This window comes from Erythrolamprus reginae, chromosome 2 (genome assembly GCF_031021105.1).
Source record: "Erythrolamprus reginae isolate rEryReg1 chromosome 2, rEryReg1.hap1, whole genome shotgun sequence".
Taxonomy (NCBI): domain Eukaryota; kingdom Metazoa; phylum Chordata; class Lepidosauria; order Squamata; family Dipsadidae; genus Erythrolamprus; species Erythrolamprus reginae.
This window is the reverse complement of record NC_091951.1, coordinates 146,108,005-146,130,828: the sequence shown is the minus strand read 5'-3', so window position 1 is coordinate 146,130,828 and position 22,824 is coordinate 146,108,005. Positions and strand designations below refer to the sequence as shown.

Below are 22,824 nucleotides of genomic sequence, written 5' to 3'. Positions count from 1 at the left end.
ACAGTAAATTAGGCAATAGGACAGTAGGACAGGGATGGTAGGCACAATGGTGCACTTATCCATGCCCCTTACAGACTTCTTAGGAATGGGGTGAGGTCAACTGTAGATAGTCTAAGGTTAAAGTTTTTGGGGTTTGGAGAAGAAACCATAGAGTCAGGTAGTGCATTCCAGGCATTGATAACTCATATTAGTCGTATTTTCTGCAGTCCATTTTGGAGCGGTTTACATTAAGTTTGAATCGATCGTGTGCTCATGAATTGTTGTGGTTGAAGTTGAAGAAATCATTGACAGGTAGTAAATGCTTTTTTGAACTATGTTTAGTCAGATTGAAGGTGATGAACATCTAGGTGATCTAAGCCCAAAATTTCAAGTCTGGTGGAATAAGGTATTCTGTTGCGAGCAGAGGAGTGGTGAACTCTTCTTGTGAAATATTTTTAGACTCTCTCAATTGTATTGATATCTGATATGCAGTGCGGGTTTCAGACAAGTGAGCTGTATTCAAGAATTGGTCTAACAAATGTTTTGTCTGCTCTGGTTATAGATTAATATTGCCAGAGAAAAACCAATGCAGGATTAGATTAATACCTCTTTGTGCCTTTTTGGCAATGTTGTTACAGTGGCACTTAGGTCATTAGATATGAGTACTCCAAGGTTCTTGTCAGAGTGAAGGTAATCTATAAAGCCGTGTCCTCAAAGTTTGTATTTTGTGTTCTGATTCTTTGTGCCAATGTGTAAAACAGAACAGATTATTGGTTTATAGGTGGAGGGTAATGGGTTGGTTTATGATTGATTCCATGACTTGCAGGTGACACAACATAAAGAGATTGATCTCTAATTTTCAATGTTGCTTGGATCTCCATTTTTGAAGATAGGGATGACTGTAGCTAATGACCATAAGTCTGGTAAGAAGCTAGTCTGGAAGGATTTTTAAAAAAATATGCTTAGAGGTTCAGCTATGGATGAGGAGGGCTTTTTGAAGAAGCATGCACATAGTCCATCGGGTCCAATAGATAGGGATGGTTTTAGGTTGTGTAATGTCTTTCTAACATTTTCTTCTGTAAAATCGATTTGTGTTAGATTGTTGTAATTATTTGTGGTACGACTAGGAAATATTGGGCATGAACCATTGCTATTTACAAAGACTGAGACATAGAATGCATTAAAGGGATTGGCTTTAACAGTTTCATCATTATATGTATATCCAATATGTACGGATATGGCCCACTTTGTTGAAAGAGTCATCCATACATATTGTAGTATTCAGCTTAGGTTGTGTGAACTATTATGATCCAAAATCCTTGTTTGTTGGTTTACACAATCGGTGGGGTATAAATAAGCAAATATTGCCAGGGTATGGAAGGGTGGGAAAAACAACCCCACCCTTGCTTTACTGATCTGATTATAACACACACAAGTCAATAGAAGGTAATCCTATGTTCTATTCCAGGTGTCCAGTCTTAAGACTTGTGGACTTCCACTCCCAGAATGACTTACTGGGGAATTCTATGAGTTGAAACCTACAAGTCTTAAAGTTGCTACTCCTTCAGCCCAAGGGGATGCAAAAAATGGCCCATAATTTCCTCTCGCTTTCATTCACTGACATATTTCATGTCCCTGTCTGGCTACCTCAGGGACAGAGTTAAAGAACATTGCTCAGCTGCCTGTGCCTTGGCAAGAGGCCAGGACCAGCCTTGGTCTGTCATATTCTTGCAGAAAGAGGCAGGCTCTCGCTTCTCTTTCCTGCCCCTGTTCATTTACTCTTCTACCTTTTAAGCAACTGTTTTTCAGAGGCAGCCTCTTGGGTGACAAAAGTCAGAGGCCACCCCAGCAAAATTTCCAACTCCCAGTGCTGCCTGATGCTTCTCTCACTTCTCATTGGCCAAGAAGAGAAAACAGCAAAAAGTAAATGTGCTTCTAAAGTTTACAGTAAATTTTCCCCAGCCTCTCCCTCCCTTCTTTCATTCTTTCAACAGAGAAGAAGCCAGAGGAAGCCTAATGCTGAGACGCCTGCAGGTTGTTGGAGCAACTTGGCTATCTGTTACCTTTAAAAGAACTAGGAAATATTCCAAGCAGGAGAAAGTCTGTGATATACATTTCTTTATTTAAAAAAAAAAACTGAGAAAAGAAGAGATCTGAAAACGCTCACAAGCAAAGCAGGCTGAAGGGATCACTTTTGAAGTTTATCTTTTTGGATTAAGCTGAACGCTCGCCCTTCTCTTTGCCATGATCCAGTGCTACAGGATGCGTCTCGGATCATTCCTTGCAATCACGATATTGTTTCTATTCAGAGAGGTAAGAAAATACGTGACTTTTAGAGTTATCAGTCTCAGTTGCGAACATTCCACTGAGCTTATTTTTTCAGTATTTGCACTTGGTGGGACAGCATCACAAGAAGTGTTCTTTAATGGAACAATATGAAATTTGTAGGTGGTTACTTTTATATGATTGGGCTGATAATCCCCCGATGTTTCTGCAAATTGGCTGTGGCTTTTCTTGTCAATTGCAATCAGAGTCAGTATGATTCAGTTTTTCCATAACAGTTTATTTATTTGAGCTGATCAGCTTCTTAAATGTTATGTGCTCATTTCCCTTTTGCTTGTTTCAACAGTACCCGTGCAAATCTTTCATACGCTAAAGATAAGTAATTACAATGCAAACATTTTATATTTTGAGTTCACTACTACAATCTTTGCAGCGATTCCTTCCCAGCGTCCATTATAATCCAGCTATTTGTTCAAACTTTCTAAACTGCAGTGGAGATAAATTCGTGGTCTTCTTTTTATCCAGTAAAATGATAAAAGATCTCCCAACTCTCAGAACTATGCTTTTACTTAGACTTGATCCGCCTCCATGGTTGTTGACTTATTCAGATTTAACATTCCCATTTAATTTTTAAATGTCTAAAAAGGTTTTCTTTTTCACCCTTAGAATGGATTCAGTTGATCTGAAAGCCTGGATCGCAGTGAGATCTATGCCTAGAAAAAGAGTTTTGGTGTGAATGGTACAAAATCTTCCTCATGTTTGAGATGCTATTGTAAAAGAACCTTCTTTCTTGAAACACAGTATTAATTAGACCTCAGTTGGTTGAAAAGAAGACAATTCAGTCCTCTGAATTTCTGCCTTGACAAGTGAGCATAAGCAGTGGCTGCCACATGCCAGTTTGATCTGTGGCATCACCCGATAGCAAGAACCAAGATGCCTTTCCACAGCCATACTTCATTGTTTGCATTGCTATATTGGCAACAGCTACTATCACCAAGTAGCAATAGCCTTGTTTTATTTTAGGCTTTGCTGTTATCTTATGATATTACACCAGTCAACTCTTTCTTTGTCCCTATGTGTTGTGATACACAGAGCACAGATCAAGTTCTGCAGGAAAGTGGCTTAATAGCTCACCTCATGGGATGAAGGCCTATACCTTGAAGAGCTCAACTCGATTTGAAACCATTAGCGCGGAACTGATTTTTGAGACTGATGCTCATATTGCTATTTTTTTTCAATGCATGCCAAACAACAGAAGATTATTTAGCCTGTTTTTGAATAAGTCATTTAAAACTTCAAGAAAAAGCCTGAAATTTTTTAAAAATGTATTTTGAGAAAAGATAAGAAAATTACCCTCCCTTTTTTAGCTGGTTGTCATGTTTGATTGGGAATGTTATTAAAAAGCCACATTTCCTACTCAGAAAATAATTCATTTTGTATTCAGTGCAATTGTGTAGGCATGATGTTTAAAACTGGGACTGAGCTGTGGGCAAAATCTAGATTCTCCCATCCTGCATATATTTCTTCATCTAGCTTCAAAGAATTAATATTTCCTTTTTTATTTTAGTAGGAGCTAAATAGCATAGCAAGATCCAGATGCAGAAAGAAATTATTGATAGTATTAGGATATTTATCTTTTTATGTTCTGATTAATAGAAAATTCTTTTTAAAATAAAATTTTATCCCAGACTATAACTTTTTCAAATCAGCAGGATATGTATTTATAGAGCAATCCATGTATATAGATTTCTGAATAAGATCAATCAGTACAAAACTAAATGAACAATAATGAAAAGTAAACATGATTAACACCACACAACCATTTATGGTTGATCAAATAGGTGAAGGAAGCAAAATTGCGCTCCATCCTGCATTCACATACCAGAGCTGTGCAGCTGCGTTCAATTAACCATACAGCAGGAGCCTACCACTGTCTTAACCTCTGCAACACAGCAGCTCTTTAGTTCCTTTGAATCTAACGATCATGCTATCTCATTGCAATTTAGTCATTATTTATTGACTCTCATCCAAAGCTGTGATCAATACCTGCACAAGCTCATCTAATTCTTACACACTTTGTGTCAAACTGAACAAGATGCTGTGGATGAAGTTCAGAGAGCAGAGACCAGACTAGGCTTACTCCACTAGAAGTATTTGTTCTGTCTTCTATATTTCAGGGTGAGAAGAAAAGGCCTGGAAAACAGTAATCTATATTTAACTGGGAATTAAATGGTGGAAATTTGTCATCGAACAGCACTAGTCCCATTGCAAGTGGAGAAGACTAAGTTTAATTGTATCTTAGCAATACTGTTTATTTTGACACATTGGAATGTACTGAATTTTAGCTGTTTTCCCTTTGCATATCCACTAAGAATTCTAGTTAAATAGGCATTAAAGAAATCAAGAGTGTCTGAAGTAGACCCAGAGACAGGGTTTGAGCAATCGGTACTTTTATTCAGCTCAGAGAATAAGTGACAGCTCAGCAAGGTAAAGTGACGATTCAGCGAGTACCGACTGGCTCTGCAGGGAGAAGCCGCTTCTTTTATACTTTTGCGGTTCCCGCCAAAGCGAGAGCCGGCCGCGTCTGAGCCAATCAGGAGCGACTTCCTGCTTGGGCTCAGACAGCGCTGGAAAAGAGGAACAAACTATTTACAGCGTTACAAGGTAGCCATTTCAGGATACAACACCCCTCCCCTCATAGTTGGACCCATCCATCAAGAAAGCCACGTGACGAAGTCGTCCAATCGGTGAGGCCTTCGAGACTCTCGCGCTGACCTGCGCAGTCCATTTTCTCCTTCGCCACTGACTGTGGAGGATGGCTCGCCGCTGTTCTCCCGGTGCGGCGGACTAGGCCTGGCGGGCCCAACGAAGGCCTCGGAGGACGAGGATGGCTCGGCGTCGCTGGATGGTTCCCCCTGGCCCGATAAGTCTCTCTGCGTGTTTCTTAGTTCGGGCAATGTATAAAAGTCTGTTGAGGGGGGAGAGTCCGAGTCAGCGGGTTGTTGTAATTGGTTTTCAGTTCGTTTCCGAATGTGGTCTATGTGTCGTTTCCACAAACGACCATCCTCCAGTTTAACAATATAAGTCTTGGGTGCATTTTGCTTAACAATAATTCCCTTCATCCAGTTTACATTTCCATCAAAGCATTTTACATATACATTTTGACCCAAATACATTTCTCTTTCTGGTTTTATGCACATTTGGTTATTATTCAAACAGAACCTTGGGTTTAACCTGTCTAGTGGTGACCTCAACTTTCTCCCCATCAATAACTCTGCAGGGCTTACATGTGTGTGCGAGTTAGGGGTAATGTGCTGGGTTAATAAGAATTGGTCCAAGTTCTGTTGCACATCTCCAGGGCCTGACCTGTGCAATGCCTCTTTTGCCACCCTTACGTAACGTTCTGCCAACCCGTTAGCCCAGGGCGAGTAAGGCGAGATGAGGGCATGTCTGACCCCCAGGCCATCTAGGAATAATTCGAATTGCCTGGCTGTTAGTTGTGGTCCATTGTCAGACACCAATAGATCAGGGCAACCATGGGATGCAAACAGTCTGCTCAATACCTTGATAGTGGCACTTGTGGTTATGTTGTTCATTGCTATTATTTCCAACCATTTGGAGAAAGCATCAACCACTATTAGGAAATACTGAGACCCCACTGGGCCAGCAAAATCAATGTGGATCCTAGACCAAGGGCCAGCAGGCTGTTCCCACTCAGCCGGAGTTGTTTTGGGGGGATTGGGCCTAGACTCTTGGCACGGGTCACACTTTGAAACCCAACTTTCAATATCAGCATCAAGCCCTGGCCACCATAAATGCCCCCTTGCTAGGCTCTTCATCCTGACAATCCCAGGATGGCCCACGTGTAACATTCTGAGTACCTTTTCCCTTAGGCGTTTGGGGATGATCACTCTATCCCCCCACAGCAAACAACCTTTTACATATGACAATTCAAGCCTTTTGTTCTTAAAATCACACAATTCAGGTTTAACAATATCATTTTGCCATCCCTTTAGAACACAGTTCACTACTTGTTTCAGGATTTGGTCTTGCTGCGTGTGTGCAGCTACCTCTTTTGCTGTGGTTAGTGGGTTTTCCTCGAGTTCTATCATTAGCACGTCTGTGGTTGGAACAGGGTCTTCTACCAAGTCTGCTATGGGGCATCTGCTGAGGCCGTCTGCATGATTGATTTCCTTCCCCCCCTTGTGGGTGAGCTCATACTGATACCCAGAGAGGAAAAGGGCCCATCTGATTAGTCTTGGAGACATAAAAGGTGGAGTGGGCTTGTTGGGGGCTAGCAGGCCTAGTAGGGGTTTGTGGTCAGTGACTAGCTCAAAATTTCTTCCAAAAATGTAATTGTGAAACTTCTTTACCCCTGCCACTAATGCCAGAGCCTCCTTGTCTAACTGGCTATAATTTCTCTCCGTGCTGGTCATGGTTCTTGAAAAAAATGCTATTGGGGCCTCTGTCTGATTAGGTAGAACGTGAGCTAGGACTCCTCCTATGCCGTACGGCGAAGCGTCGCACGTGAGCCTAATGGGTAGTGAGGCACTATATTGGACTACTACACTTTTAGAAGTTAGTAAATTTTTTATTTGAGCAAAGGCTTCACGTTCAATTTTCCCCCATGTCCAGCGGGCTTCCTTCTGGAGTAAACGATGGAGAGGCTCTGCTACTGTTGCCTTCTGCTTTAAAAAAACGGAATAAAAATTAAGGAGGCCCAAAAATGCTTGCAACTCACTCTTATCTCGTGGCTCTGGGGCTTCTCTAATTGCTCTCAGCTTCTCAGTTGTGGGGTGGATACCCTCCTTATCTATTTTATATCCTAGGAATTCAATACTGTTAGTTCCCCAGACACATTTATCAGGCTTGATTCGTAACCCTTTGTCCTGTAGCCTCTTAAGTACTTCCCTTATTCTTTTGTTCACTTGTTCCTGGTTTTCCCCTGCAATTAAGATGTCATCAAAATATGGGATGGCCCCATTTACCCCTGACAATAGGCGTTCCATGATGCTCTGGAATATCCCTGGGGCTATGCTCACCCCAAACTGTAACCTCGTGCATTTGAAAGCCCCCCTGTGCGTTACAATTGTTTGAGCGTTTGCTGTTTGTTCATCGACCGGAAGTTGCTGGTAAGCCTGCGCCAGGTCGATCTTTGCGAACCTTTTCCCCTCCCCCAGGGAGTGTAAGAGTTGTTGCACAACCGGAATGGGGTAGGGGTGGTGTTGGAGTGCCTTATTCAGGGTTGATTTGTAATCAGCGCAAACTCTTAAGGAGCCATCTGGCTTCAGGGGTGTCACTATGGGAGTTTCCCATGGCCCCTGTTCCACAGGGACCAAGATACCTTGACTAATGAGTTTGTCCAGCTGTAAGTCTAGCTTGGGGAGAAGCGGGAGGGGAACCCTGCGAGGTTTCAGTCTAACTGGTGGGACCTTGGGGTCAATAGAGAAAGATATGGGGGTTCCCTTATACAATCCTAAGGTGGGGCTGAACACTTCAGGGAATTCTTTCACAAAGTTAGGCATAATATCACAGTTTACATTACACACACCCGAAATTTCAATCCCCAACGGTTCCATCCATGCTAGCCCTAGCAGGGAGTGTTTGGCCCCCGTCACAATAAGCATGGGAAGGGTACATTTGACATTCTTAAATACAATAGGTACATTTGCAGTTCCCAGGACCGAGATTACCCCCCCTTGGAAGTCTCTGATCACCAAAGAGGTTTGAATTAGGTCAGCCTCAGACACATTAGGCATATATAGCTTAAATTTTTCCCAGGGCATGATGGTATATCTCGAACCCGTATCTAGCTCCATTGAGCAAGGCTGGTTATTTAGCAACAACGAGATAACAATTTTAGCCCCCTTTTTGGTTGCCGTGTTATTCACGGAATATTGAGAGTTACCTCTATTGTAGTCTCGGTTAGCGGTGGGGTAATTCCTTTGACCCGAGTTGCGGAACGGTCTCCTTTCTCGCGATTGGGGGGGGTGGTTTTGGGGTCGCTGGTATTGTTGTGTGGCAAAAGTTTCTTCTGGTGCCGTTGCCCTGCATGCGATGGCGATGTGGCCTCTCCGGTTGCAACGGCGGCAAGTGGTGTCGCGGAACGGGCATCGATGGCGCTGGTGATTTCCCCGGCAGCCCGCGCAGGGGGCTGGATGAGTAGCTCTAGGGTGTCTCGGTTGGTCTTGCAGGAGGAGGCAGTCGTCCCCGTTGCTAGTTAGCTGGCCGCGGACGTCTGTTCCCATGGCGCTGGGAGACTCGGCGTCGATTTTGGCAATGGTTTCTCGCCTTCCGTGCTCTTTTAATTCTCTTGCCGCTGCGTCGGCTGCTTCCGCGGTTTGCGCTAATTTGATTACGGTTTGTAGAGTCGGCTCATCTTCGGTGAGGAGTTTACTTCTCACTGTGTGGTTCTTCATGCCGAAAATCAAGGCGTCGGTGAGGCGAGCTTCCGGATCTTGAAACTTGCATTGAGCGAGTACCGTTCGAAGCCGCGTTGTGAATTGGCTTATCGACTCGGTTTCTCTCTGAGCCATCATGTGAAATTGATGCCGGTAAACCACGGCTGGTCTGGTTGGTTTAAAATGGCTCGCTAGTTTCTGTTGAAGGACGTCCCACGCTGTGGCTCTTGCTTGTTCTGGTTCGGTGAGAGTTTGGGCAAGTCTACGGATCTCTGCGCCGCAGTAGTTTAGAAAAATAGCCCGTCTGCGATCGGCTCCGGCGTCCTGCATTCCCGCCGCCTCGAGGAATATCTCGAAGGTGGCCATGTACTCGTCCCAAGTCATTTTCTCGGCATCGAAAAGTTCTGGAGCCTGGCCGATCTGGATTTTGTCCATGTTGCACGCGAAGTTCTTCCGTTCGTTCGTCGCCAGTGAAGTAGACCCAGAGACAGGGTTTGAGCAATCGGTACTTTTATTCAGCTCAGAGAATAAGTGACAGCTCAGCAAGGTAAAGTGACGATTCAGCGAGTACCGACTGGCTCTGCAGGGAGAAGCCGCTTCTTTTATACTTTTGCGGTTCCCGCCAAAGCGAGAGCCGGCCGCGTCTGAGCCAATCAGGAGCGACTTCCTGCTTGGGCTCAGACAGCGCTGGAAAAGAGGAACAAACTATTTACAGCGTTACAAGGTAGCCATTTCAGGATACAACAGTGTCCACAGTGTGAGTGGGTCAAAATTACAAGTTCGTAAAACTTGTAAAAAAAATTCCATCCTTCCCCCCCTTTTTTATTGTACATGCAACTTTTAAGGAGTCATAAAATTTGTGCTATCATAAAAACATGATGGCACAAATAGGTGACATGATTGCCTAAAGGTGTTTTTTTTTTTAAACAGCTTGGGTGATTCAGCATAATATATTATACTGAATCTCAAGTCTACCTTAATAATCCAAGCAATGTAGATTGAAAAGTTCTCTTTGCCAGTTTGCCTGCTCTGTTCTGCCTCCATGAGCCTTTCTTGGGCCTTTAGGTCTATATGTCAGATGAACACAGGGCCAAGAAAGGTGCATGGAGGGAGAATAGAACAGGCAAACTGGCAAACAGAATGTTTCAATCTACATTGCTTGGATTATTAAGGTAGACTTGTATACATTTGCAAAAGTTTACATAATGTGTCTTTCCCCCTTTCAATGGAGCAACAGGCTCCCAGCAGTTGCCTGTGGCCCCATGAAAGGATTCATGAAAAAAGATTCATAGTCATAACCTTGAGTTGTAACACTTAATGAGTGTAGGCTGTGGGGCGAGGGTAAAAGTCTCTGTATAAAGTTCAAAGTTGGGGACTCTTGAAAAGAGAGGAGGGAAGGCTGTATGGTTATTCTATCTAATTGTTTTACTCAATTGCATCTATTAATCTTAGGAAAGTTGAAAAGTTTACTTTACTTGATATTTTTGTTTGCCTTTCCAATGGCCTTTGTTTGTCTAATAACATAAATAATCTTAAGTCAACCATGGCATATTGTTCCAGAATGCAATGTGGAAATTCTCCTGTAACTTTTGGGCTGTGGCTGAGCTGGCAGATGAGATTGCCACACTTTCCCTTCCTCAAGCCTCCATCCCCATCCTCAGGAAACAAGAGGCAAATTCATAGTTGACCGTAGCTTATGGTATTAACTCAGTTTGCTAGGACTGGATCATAAACCAGCCACACAGATTAGACTTGAATAACATCTTGGGCTACACTACACTGGTGTCTTCTGGTTCAGTTATGCTGTATAAATATAACCTCTTAAAGATATTACCTTTAGTAATTTTAATTATTTTTATTGAAAACAAGTAAATTAATTTACCAGGAGACTGTTTCAAAGGGTCCCTGCACATCCATCCATCTCCTGTAAAGGAAAAACAACTGAGGACAGGATGCGTGTAATACTTTGAGCAAGCCAACCAGCAGAGAAAAGAGCTAAAAACCCACACTTCTAAGCTGGTTTTCTGCTCTTAACTGAAACTACCACTGTTACATTTTTTTTGGGGGGGGGGGAGGATAAAATCAAAAGCCTTTAGTAAAGGGGAAAAAACTATAAATAACTGATGAACATGACATAGCATGTGCAAATACACTCAGATCCATGATTAACATATTTTTTTCCCTTTCAAGGTCCCCACAGTTTATTTTAAAGCCAAGTTGTGTCCTAAATTAAGTGTATTTTTTTAAAAAAAAAACACACAGAAATGCTCATGCATAACCTCCATTCCTCCAAAATAAGGTTCATTGACCAACAAAACTCCATTAATTGCTTACATTGGGAAGGATGAACGGAAAGAGTAGGACGAACCCAAATGACTCCAGCCTCTTAGAGGAGGATTCCTTTCTCACGGCTCATGTAAACAATTGTGTACCATTGCCTACATAACTGCTGTTGATAAAAAATGGACCCGTCCTTTGGACTGACCCTGTTTACCATCTTCAACTAATAATAAATGAGATTGATAAACTTCCAGAATAGATGCAGAAGCAACAGGAATCCTTCTTTGACTGGAGACATGTTTCTGCCTCCTTCATCTGCCTCAGATGGGATGTCAGAAACATGAACATAAATAGCAGCAAAGCTACAAACCGTTGGTCAAAGGGGTTAGATATTCATGATGGCAAGCTTGGAGAATATGTGTCTGAAGGAAAATGGGAAAGAGACATGAATTGTTGTTGTAATTGAGTTGCTAAATCATATCCAACTCTTCATGATCCCATGGACCATAGCACTCTGTCTTCTCTGCCTTCCACTATGTCTTTGTCTTTTACTGTGTCCTGGAGTTTGCTGAAATTCTTGTTCATTGTGTCCATGGCACTATCTAACCATCTGATCCTCTGCCATCCCCTTCTTCTTTTGCCTTCAATTTCTCCCAATTGGTCTTTTCCAATTAGCCCTCACTTCTCATTTGGTGGCCAAAATATTTGAGCTTCAGCTTCATTATCTATCCTATCAAAGAGCAATAATTCTCATGAAGAATTTCACAGCCAGTTCAGGAACAGAGACTTCTGCCTTGCTGAAGGAAAAGCAGACATTTGCTCATATTTCTTGCCAGCATATGGGGTTTTGGCCAAGGTGCTAACAACTCACACGATGGCGATGGCATTAACTCAGCCAAGTGACAAATGGCTCTTCTCTGGGATTCTTTTCTGTATAGGCAGTCACTAAAGACAGCTTAGAAACTTTGACTTCTGTTCCAAAGGCTGACTTGAAAACTTGGGCCTCTGTCAAGAAGCAACCAATCTTCCATTTTTGGTTAATATATTATGGACATTTCTGTGGATAATTCTAGCTCCTATATTGATATTGTGAATGATGGATGATATATGATGTATCAAATCAAATTGATGAACATGTCTATTTTTAATGGCAGATCAAAACCGTCATGTTCTTTCAGGCATTGAAAGAGTCTAATTTTGATCCCTAACAGTACACTTTATGGTACTTTAAATTTTTGGAGTCATGTATTTTTAAGCAGGATTGATGTCGTATTCGGTTTTTATTCTAATTTCATTATTTTTTAATGTTACTCTTTAAATAACATTACAAATGTCTACAACCATCTGTTAAGATAAATAGCAGTGTAATCCAGAAACTGATGAAAAAAAATCTTAATTAACAGAAAAGTGCCATGTTGTCAAGAGACTTTAATGTTGATATCTTCCTGCCAACTCTCAAAATGGTCAGTTTCTGACACACACATCCCCCTGATGGCCTTCTTGTAAATGGCCAGTTTTCTCAATAAAAGGAAAGAAGTGGTGTCAGTCAGAAATCTGGGTTGGTCCTTTTAAATTTATTGATAAAATATATCAATTTAAGCAGTGAACTGGCCAAGTTTGTATATGATACCCAATAATTTCAGATTGATGGTAAAAACAAGATAAAATTGTGAGGTGCTTTAGAAGAGGTTTTTTAAAAACTGGGTAAATTTAGTTGAGTAGTCAAATTGCAAATTCAATTCAAGTTTAAAGTAAAACTGGAGTAAAGATATCAGCACATACAATATATGTTCCTGAGATCAGAGATGTCTGTAACAGATCAAGAAGTTCTTGGGCTCAACTCAATGTGCAGCAATGTTTAAAAGGGGGGGGGGAATTCTGTGTGGAGGTCAATAGGAAAGGCAATCAAAATTAAACAGCTAACATTGCAATTCTCTCTAAGAAAGAGAGAAAGGGAGGGAAATAGAGAGATCTATATTTGTATATAATGAAGTTGGAAAACTACATAGTGGGCTCAAATACCTTCCTTATGAGAAGAGGGACAAACATGGAATACATTTGAACTTAATGATGACTAAGAAATATGATCAAGATGTAGACAATTGTAGAAGGTGCAGAGGAAGTACGCATAAAACATTTCTCTGCGTCTCAAAGTGGGCCAAAGGTCCACCAAAAAAACCCCCTGATTGGAATGAAATGCAGAACTGTCAGAAGAAAGTATTTCTTCACCTAGCATATAATTAATTCGTGGAAATAATTGCCACCGTACATGGTGATTGCCACTTACAGTACATGAATAGTTTTAAAAGGGGCTTGGGTAAATTCATGGAAGACAGTTCTATCAATGGCTGATAGTCTTGATATTTAGTATCACTTTAGTATCACTTAGTTGTGGGCAACCACCCATAAAATACTTTTTTCAGGGAGGGAAATTAGGGGTCTCTGTCTCTTATATTTAGGTATACCAGAGGCAGGTAGCTGACCACTCCGAAGAAAAAATATTTTTTGGACTATAATTGACTTTGGCCTAATCCACAAGTCTGTTTGTTTGTTTTTTGGAAGAGTCCTTCGCTATGATGTTGTTCTTAGTATTTGTCCCACTTGGTATGAAGCCCTCTGGTACTCTATCCACCTAGTTTATTCAGGGAAGCTATTGATGCATGATGCAACAAGAAATTGATATTTCCACATTTTTTGTCAAATAGCTTGATGTTTATTAGGCTGAGTGGCACTGGCTTAAGGCTATTTAGGTGGCTCCAGAGCCTAAGAGAGGATCCCAAATCTTCCTTTCCTACGCTAGTATTTCAGCTAGTAACACCATGCTATCTGAAGGATTCTTACCTATATTTCGCAAAATAATACTTGCCTGAAGTAGATATTGACCTATTTAACCCGATGTTTCATTTTTACCCAGTAAAATTGGACAAAATATCTTAGGAGAAAGTGTTGAATGTTAAATCAATTTATAACACTGGAATGTGTATATCTCTTAATTAACTTTTTACTAAAATGTATTTCCTTACCTCTCAGACACTAGTCTGTAATCCAAGTAGTGACCATTTATCCATATGCCAGAGCAGGCAGACTCAAACAGAAAACAACACAGATGGAGGAATTTGACCAAAAGCATCACTCATCACATCTGCAAAATTGCTACTGTCACAAACCACAGATTATATATTACGTTATAAATAACCAGTTTCCATTCTTTCTATTAAGTGGGCTTGCTATATTTATGTCACACCATGATTTAATCATTTTCCATGTAACAGCACAAATAGTGAAGTATCAAAAATAATTAAAGGTGAAGGTTCCTCTCACATATATGTGCTAGTAACTCCTGACTCTGGGGATGGGTAGGTGTTCATCTCTCTTTCTAAGCCAAAGAGACAGTGCTGTCTGATGACAATTCCATGGCCATGTGGCCAGCATGACTAAATGGCAAAGGCACACGGTATGCCGTTACCTTCCCACCAAGGTGGTCCCTGTTTTTCTATTTGTATTTTTATCTGCTTTCAAACTGCTAGGTTAGCAGAAGCTGGGACAAGTAATATGAGTTCACTCCATTATGCAATGCTAAGGATTTTTTTTTTTGTAGGGAGTTCCATTTTTGCTACCCCACTGCGTTCCCCCCCCATCTGGGCAATAGCCCACCCCTGATTATCTACTATATAAAGTGTATGTACACACACCTATGCACAGCTCTTCCAAAATTATACACATTCAACCTCATTTACTGTGATAGGAAAAACATATCCAGAGCCCAGAAGGGGAAAAAAGAAAAAAATATCAAACTTTTGCTACTGGCGTACTGCGTATCTGACCGTACCCATAGGACCCCACCACTGAGTCTGGACCACTGAATGAAGCTGAGTGTTTACTGGCTGGATGACCTTCCTGTTGCCAATGTTGAGTTTTATTCTGCAGATATATTCTCATTGTGCTGAGAGAGAGAGAGAGAGAAATATCTGCCTCCTCCTAGGATCGAACTCACAGCCTCCTGATTGTGAGCTGAGAGCTCCACCTCTAGGCCACCGCATCACTCATTTGATTTTTGATATTGGACCATTTGATCAATAGAGGCAATCCTCATTTAATATCCACTCATTCAACAACTGTTCAGAGTTGCAATGGTACTTAATGAGAAACATTTACGATTGGTGCTCATAGTTGTGGCTGTCACAGTGTCCCTATGGTCATATGATTGTGATTCAGTTATTCAACAACTGGCTTACAATAATTTCTTCTAAATTTGTTATTTTTAATCATTTTTATACATACAATTCTTTTATTTTAGGTAGGGGTGGGCTACTGCCCGGATAGGGGGGAACGCAGTGAGGTAGCAAAACTGGAGCTCCACCCAGAGAACCCAATTTGCACTGAAAGATGTTGAAAAGAAAATACAGGGCATCCTGCATAAGCCACGCCCACAGTGTGGTAGCAAAAATGTTGGTAGCCCTTCACTGATTTTAGGTATATGCTACTTATCTAATGCTACCTCTTCCAAACCTAATTTTGTCATCTGGGTCTACCACCATTCATTCTCCATTTTATTTTATAAACATTCTAGTTTAATTGTCCAGAATATTTGTGTTTGAAAGCGAGTGGTCCTTGATATTAATTTCTATGTATCTTCATTTTCTATCCAATCATAAAATTTGATCCAAAATACTATAAAATTCACTTTATGGTATTCTGTGGCTTTCTTGTCTTTAATTTTCATTGTTAGTCTATTCATCTCTGCACACTCTCAATTTTTTTAAATCACTTCTGTTTTAGAAGGAATTTTTGTTGCTTTCCATTTTTGTGCAAATGCAAGCCTAGCTGCTGTAATCACATTAACAATTAAATATATATCTTCCTTGTTAAATTGTTTTAGTAAAATATGCAACAGGAAGGTCTCTGGTTTTAGTTCTATAACTTTGTTTCAACATTTTTTCCATCCATGTGTTAAATCCGACTCCAATATTCTTTATCTTCTGTACATGTCCACCACATATGATAAAAAGAACCTGGTATCTGCTGACATTTGGCTTGCAATGATCATGTTGCAGGCATCCTGGAGTCATGTGATTGACACTTGTGATCTTCACTGCAGTTTCTTACAAACAAAGTCAAAGAGGAAACCTGTAGGAGATCACAAATAGTAATTACATGACTGTGGGATGTATGTCTGTGTGAAATTCAACTAATGACGGCAAATGGAACTGCTAGATTTGTTGTGTGGTCACCATGGCACATTGCTTTACAATCAGTTCACTTAGCGTCAGAAATCTTGTCAGAAATCATAGGTAAACAAGGAGTACCTATACAGTAATTGACTAATGTGCACAATGTTTTCTCCGTTTGTCTCTATAAGTTCTATGTTTTGGGCAGGAAGTATACTTTCAAGTCCTGCTTGTACACTTCTCAGAAACATCCAGTTGACCACAGAACAAAACAAGAAGCAAGTTTGTCACCCCAGCTTTCATTGACAGTGTGCAACAAGTCCCTTGAAGAAAGGTTGGGATGAAATGACATTGCTGGTATATCAAAGAGCATCAGAGGAAAATATAGAGGGAGAAGCAGAAGTTTAATCTCTTGAGCTGCCTGACCAAGAGTATTGACAATGTGTCATCTCGAATCACATGGGCAGCAAAGAGGGGCATGCTTGAACTGTTCAAATACTGAGGACACTGGCTCATTTAAGCTTAGCCTCTCTACTTTAGCTGTCTTAGACTGTCACATTGTAACATTCTGCTTCATGTCAGATGTTAAAAGTCAGCCATTTTGCTAAGCTGCCATAGAGTTTAATGGGATATGAAAAGCTTACAGTAGGTGTCAAAAATTCAGCAGGTGGCAATTAACACGTCCTGCTTGTTTCATTGTTCAAAGGTTGCAGGGGTAAATCTTTCCACAATAGCAGAGTTGTGGTTGTGGGTACTCAAAACTCCTCCTGGCAGGATCCTGTCAGAGGTTAAATGTGTTTTCTTTACTTACAGGTCAAAGGAAATTTTGAGCTAACCAAAGCTAAGTGGCTTGAGTATAAAGATGATTGTTTGAAGAGACTACAAGAATCTAGAATTAGCACAGGTAAGGCAGAAATCCATCTTCCACCATTTACCACCAGTAGCATGAAGATAAGAGCGCTTACATGTCTGCTCCATCTTCCAGTGGTCTCCCCACATTGAGGAAATGCACTTCAAAAGTCCATCAGATGGGCTGGGGTTCCAGAGCAAAAGTAGAAAAGACGGAGTTGTTGTTTTCCACTTCATCTGGATAGCGAGCGATGCCTTCTTGCTGGAAACATAGACCTTGACATCATCTGGTGTCTCAGACTTCTTTCCCATCTTGTAGGAAAGCAATTATAAAACACTGCCCCATTGCTTCCTAGCTACATTCAGAGATGGCTTTGCTACTTTGCATGAGCGTAGATCTTTGTTTTTTTCCTTCCTTCCTGTCCAAAGTGCATATAATGAAAAAATAACAAGGCAGTATGGGACTTTTATATATTGGCTAGATTTTTTGGACAAGGGAAGGGGATAGGGCCTGTAATAGCCAATAGGAGGAGATGGATTTATTTATTTATTTATTTATTTTATTTATTTATTTTGCCCAATATAATATTAATATAATATAATGTATTAATATAATATAATATTAATATTAATTATAAAGGACAGTCAACAATAGCGAAGAATTAAAGAAAAAGAAAGTAAAATCATTTTTTGAAACTATTTTAAAATGAAAGCATTTTTTAAAAGAATGGGTGGGATGCAAGTCAAGTTTTTATTAGAGGCTACTTTATGAAACATAATGCTAAATTTAAGGAGATTTGCTAGGTAATAAAATGGGGAAATAAGCCAGTCTACTTACTTAAAAAATCTAGCTAACTGGAAAAAGTCTAATGCTGGGAAAGATAGAAGAAAAGAAAGGAAGTGAATGACGGGCAGCAAGTTGGATGGATTTAATTACAGTGGCTATGAGTACAACTTCGGAAGACCTAAAAGACCCAAGATAGTGATATAATATCATGGGGAACATTTATCTATCTGGTGGCTAGGAATAAAAAACTGACCTGTTGCTGCTTTCATATTTTCAACCCTTACTGATTTCTCTCTTTGTTTCCTTTCACTCACCTTTATATCCTACTGACATATAACATGAAATTTTAACCTGGCCAAGATGATAATTGACTGCAATATTATTTGTCTGCCTTACCTAAATGCTGGTTGTTACTCATTTTTAAACTTTCTGCCTAACCTTTTAGCCTCTTGAGATCAATTTGAAATACTTTCTGTGGTTTACCATATTGTGCTTGCTTTTAGTATGCATCCAAAGAAATTCTGAAAAGGAAAAACAAAGCAAAGAGTGCATATATATATACATATACATTCAATTTTAATGCTGCCCTTCTCCTTAGACTCAGGGCTGCTTACAACATGTTAGCAATAGCACTTTTTTAACAGAGCTAGGCTATTGCCCCCACAATCCGGGTCCTCATTTTACCCACCTCGGAAGGATGGAAGGCTGAGTCAACCTTGAGCTGGTGATGAGATTTGAACCGCTGACCTTCAGATCTACAAGTCAGCTTCAGTGGCCTGCAGTACAGCACTCTACCTGCTGTGCCACCCCATGCGCCATGTACATACATACATACATACATGCATACATACATACAGTACATACATGCATACATATATACATACATACATTTAAAGGATAGGATTTTTTTTTAAAAAAACATAACATTCAAGATTAATATAAATACCAAAAAAAGAAAAAGAAAGAAAAAGAAAAGACAAAGCAGGGTTGGAAATTTATTTTACTCCCATGACTTTAAAATTTATTTGTCATGGTTACAATCTGACAGTTTGTATTTATTTTGATTGGTCTTGATATTGTTAGTTGAGTGTCTAAATGAAATTACAATTTCTGTCTACCTGGAATCTTAGCCGACCATGTTGGTTTGCAATATGGTGCAATGATAATGTTAGAAAAAAGGAACAGAATAAATTTGTGATAAAGAAATAAAAAGTGAGATGCTTCATTTAAAAATTGGCTTGGGCTCAACAATGTCTGTTTGGTTTATGAAAGAAAAATAAGTTGGCAACTGGTGCTGTTAATATACTACTTATGGTCAGCATGTAAAGCTATTTTTAGAAAGGTACTGTAGCTTGGTTACAAATAGTAATTTTACACCAAATAACAAATATGCAAAGTTACATCTTGCTAACCTAATTATTGTAGAGCTTAGTTTAGAGATATTGCATTCTTTGCTGATCAATTTCTTGTAACATTCACTCAACTTTCAAAAACATTCTCTCTTTCCTTCTTCACAGGAATATATTGTAATGGAAGTTTTGATCAGTTTGCTTGTTGGCCTCATTCACCACCAGGAAATGTCTCCGTTGCTTGTCCATCTTATTTACCATGGCTTAAAAATGGTAATGAAAACTTGGAAACTGCTAAATTTTAGCACACTATATAATTTTCTTTCCCTTTTGGAGTTTTATATTGGGTATATCATGACCTGAAATGAAATTCTTCTGTGCTAATAGGATCTGGTAGCTTTTGGAAAAATAATTAAATTACAATCTGATTCTGCCACCATCCGTACAGGGTGTAGCAATTATAAAAGTAGTGGCACTAAGATTTGGAACTTGATTAGCTTCTTACATTTAAAACAGTCCCTAAACTGAACATATAAGCTTAGGAGGGGGCACCCTGCCTTTCCAAATGTCCTGAAATACAATTCCCATAATATTTTCCCACTAAGCCTGCTAACAAAATTGGATGCAGTTCAGCAGTCTTTGGAAGTACTGTACCCATAACTGTTGCGATAGGAGGAGTTGTGTCATTTCATAGCAGGTGTAAAGATATGCTGTGAGCTGCCCCGAGTCCTCGGAGAGGGGCGGCATACACATCCAATTAAATAAATAAAATAAATAAATAAATAAAATAAATATGGTATGCCATTCTACTATTATATTTCTACATTTATGCTAGTGCGAAGTTCTTTCTATACAGAACCAGTGGCTCTGTGTGCTTAACATGGCAAATCTGGAGTGATTTTCTTAGAATATTAGCTAATGCTTAACATAACCAAATGGGAAGACATCCCCCACCACCACCCAGAAGCAGAATACAAGATTGATATAGTCACATTTTTATTTCTAGCCAAGGGGAACATAAGTAGCAGAACTAGAAAGACGTCTGTTGGCTAAATGAAAGATCAGTTGGCTGTGTTTATATAAGCATGATCATCATAAAACTGATGGAAACAAAATGAAACAATCTAAAAATAATGGAAAACAGGGGGGGAGGGGTTCATATGTCTTCAAATATAATTGTTTTTGGCGAGAACCATTCATGATCAGCTGTGCTTAAGAGATACATTTAAAGGAAGGATGGATGCCTTAAATTACCCATGGATTACCCATCAAAAAACAGTAGAGATAAAGAGCTCCCTTTTGATCAGAGATCTATTTCCATAGGAAAAAAACCCCAATTACGTTGAATTAATTAATGCTCTGTAACCTCAAGTACAATTCATTTGAAGCATGACAAAGATATTAAAAGCTATTTAAAGAAATACAGTCTTATCCTATGGGTTTAAGCTTTTAAAAATATTTTAAAATAGGGAATTGTGCAGATTTGGCAGTGTTAATCCACTGAGAAATACTAAGCTTTCTACAGTTGCCTCCCAGATAAACAGACATTACAAAGAGCTGCCCTACACTAAGCCAAGTCTCATTTTTTTTGTTCTTTCCACGCATGGGATGAAAGGGTGACAGCAAGAAACCAGGGCTGAAAAATGAAATGCATGGCTTGACCTTTGAGCTTGTGTCTGTTTACTTTTAGGAAGTGCAAGGAGTGTATACAGAGTCTGCTTGGACCAAGGGATTTGGCAGAAGATCGACAATACAACAGAGGTTTGGACTAACCGCTCAGAATGCCTTGAGGAGAATCATTTCAAAGGAAAAGTGAGCAGGGTCATCTTTTATGGGAATCACATTCACTATTTAATCTTCTCTGGGAATCCTAGCTACTTTTGGCCTACTGAATATAGACTAGGTGAAACTTAGTCTATATTCAATATTCAATATTTAAAGCATTACATGGCTTAGAGGCAGACTATCTTCGAGACTGCCTTCTACTGCATAGTTTCGAGCAACCAATAAGGGCCCACAGGGTTGGTCTTCTCCAGGGCCTGACCGTTAAACAGTGTTGGCTGGTGGGTCCGCAGGGGAGTGCATTCTCTGTGGCTGCTTCGACTCCCAAGGTCTGGACTTCCCCCCACCCTACTGGCCTTCTGAAAAGCCATTAAGACCTGGCTTTTCCTGAAGGCTTGGGGTCATTGATCAGATGGCATACCATCGGGACCCAGCCATTAAAGATATGCATGGTTCTTTAACTGTTTTGATTGTTTTAACTGCTGATTTTAAATTGTTTTGAACTATACTGCTCAAAAAAAAATAAAGGGAACACTTAAACAACACAATATAACTCCAAGTAAATAAAACTTCTGTGAAATCAATCTGTCCACTTAGAAAGCAACACTGATGGACAATAAATTTCACATGTTGTCAGCATGTTCAACTCTGTACAGAATGAAGTATTCAATGAGAATATTTTATTCATTCAGATCTAGGATGTCTTCTTTGAGTGTTCCTTTCATTTTTTTGAGCAGTGTATTTTTAGGGGTGGGATTATTACATTTTAAGTGTACTTGGCTGTGAGCTGTCCACAGTCCTTTGGGAGTTGGGTTGCATATAAGTCCAAATGGATGGATGGATGGATGGATGGATGGATGAATGGATGAATGGATGAATGGATGAATGGATGAATGGATGGATGGATGGATGGATGAATGGATGAATGGATGAATGGATGGACGGACGTATGGACGGACAGACAGGCAGACAGACACATAGATAAATACTTGGCTTAATGCCAGTAATTGTGAGAGGAATCTTGGAGTCCTAGTGGGCAGTCACTTAAAAATGAGCCAACAGTGTGCGGCAGCAGCCAAAAAAAAAAGCCAATGCAATCCAATTAATAAAGAAATAAAATCAAGATCAAGCAAAGTTCTAGTATTGGTTCACAAGGCCTTAGTAAAACCACACTTGGAATATTGCATCCAGTTTTGATTGCCACAATACCCAAAAGATGTTGAAACATTGGAGAAGAGCAACAAAAATTGACTGGGGGGCTGGAAGCTAAAACATACAGAGAATGGTTACATTGGGGATGAATGAAAAGAAGGACTGGGGGATATATGATAGTACTGTTCTAATATTTGAGGAATCCCTACCAAAATAAGGGTGTGTGTGTTTCAAACTACTTTCCAAAGCACCAAAAGGCAAGGTAAGAAACAATGGTTGGAAAGAAACCAAGGAGAGAATTAACCTAGAACTAAGACATTTCTTAACAGTGAAAGCAATTGGAATACCTTGCTCAATCACTGAAGGCTTTCAGACAAATATAGGGTCTCCTGCTCAAGCAGGGGGCTGGACTAGAAGATTTCTGAGGTCCCTTCCAACTTTATTATTCTATGTTCTGTCTTATTCTGATTACAGCTCACCTATGGTGAAGCTTACTTTGCATGAAAATGGGTAGCAGAAAAAGAGGGTTAGCATGATTTAGATGGGAGGCTTAAGGGAATCCCTCTCCCTCTCTCCTTTGGGATTTCAGACTACAGATTTTATTCAAAGGAAGCACATCAAACGAATCTGAGAGACAAGCCATAAATACACTCAGCAAGATTCCATATTTGATTTTAGTTTCCTTATTGACTATACAGCCTCCTCTGAGAGTTTGCATACTGGGTTTCTGTACCCCAAAGAACCCTAACTTGTAATGATTTTTGCAAGATGAGTTCAGAAATATAGTTTTAACA

The 22,824-nt window shown here is 40.0% G+C and overlaps 1 protein-coding gene across 2 annotated transcripts in view; it reads left to right on the top strand.

Annotated features, from left to right (window-relative positions):
• The first annotated feature begins 1,800 nt into the window (after positions 1 to 1,800).
• Positions 1,801 to 22,824, top strand: part of GLP2R (glucagon like peptide 2 receptor) — a 43,372-nt gene continuing 22,348 nt past the window's right edge. The window contains exons 1-4 of one of the 2 annotated variants that reach the window (XM_070739790.1): positions 1,960 to 2,292; positions 16,925 to 17,015; positions 19,265 to 19,369; positions 20,787 to 20,908. In XM_070739790.1, coding sequence (XP_070595891.1) covers positions 2,224 to 2,292; positions 16,925 to 17,015; positions 19,265 to 19,369; positions 20,787 to 20,908 — 387 coding nt within the window. In that variant the 5' untranslated portion in view covers positions 1,960 to 2,223. Of the gene's footprint in view, positions 2,293 to 16,924; positions 17,016 to 19,264; positions 19,370 to 20,786; positions 20,909 to 22,824 lie in introns of both variants that reach the window. The other variant, XM_070739791.1, reaches the window with a different exon arrangement.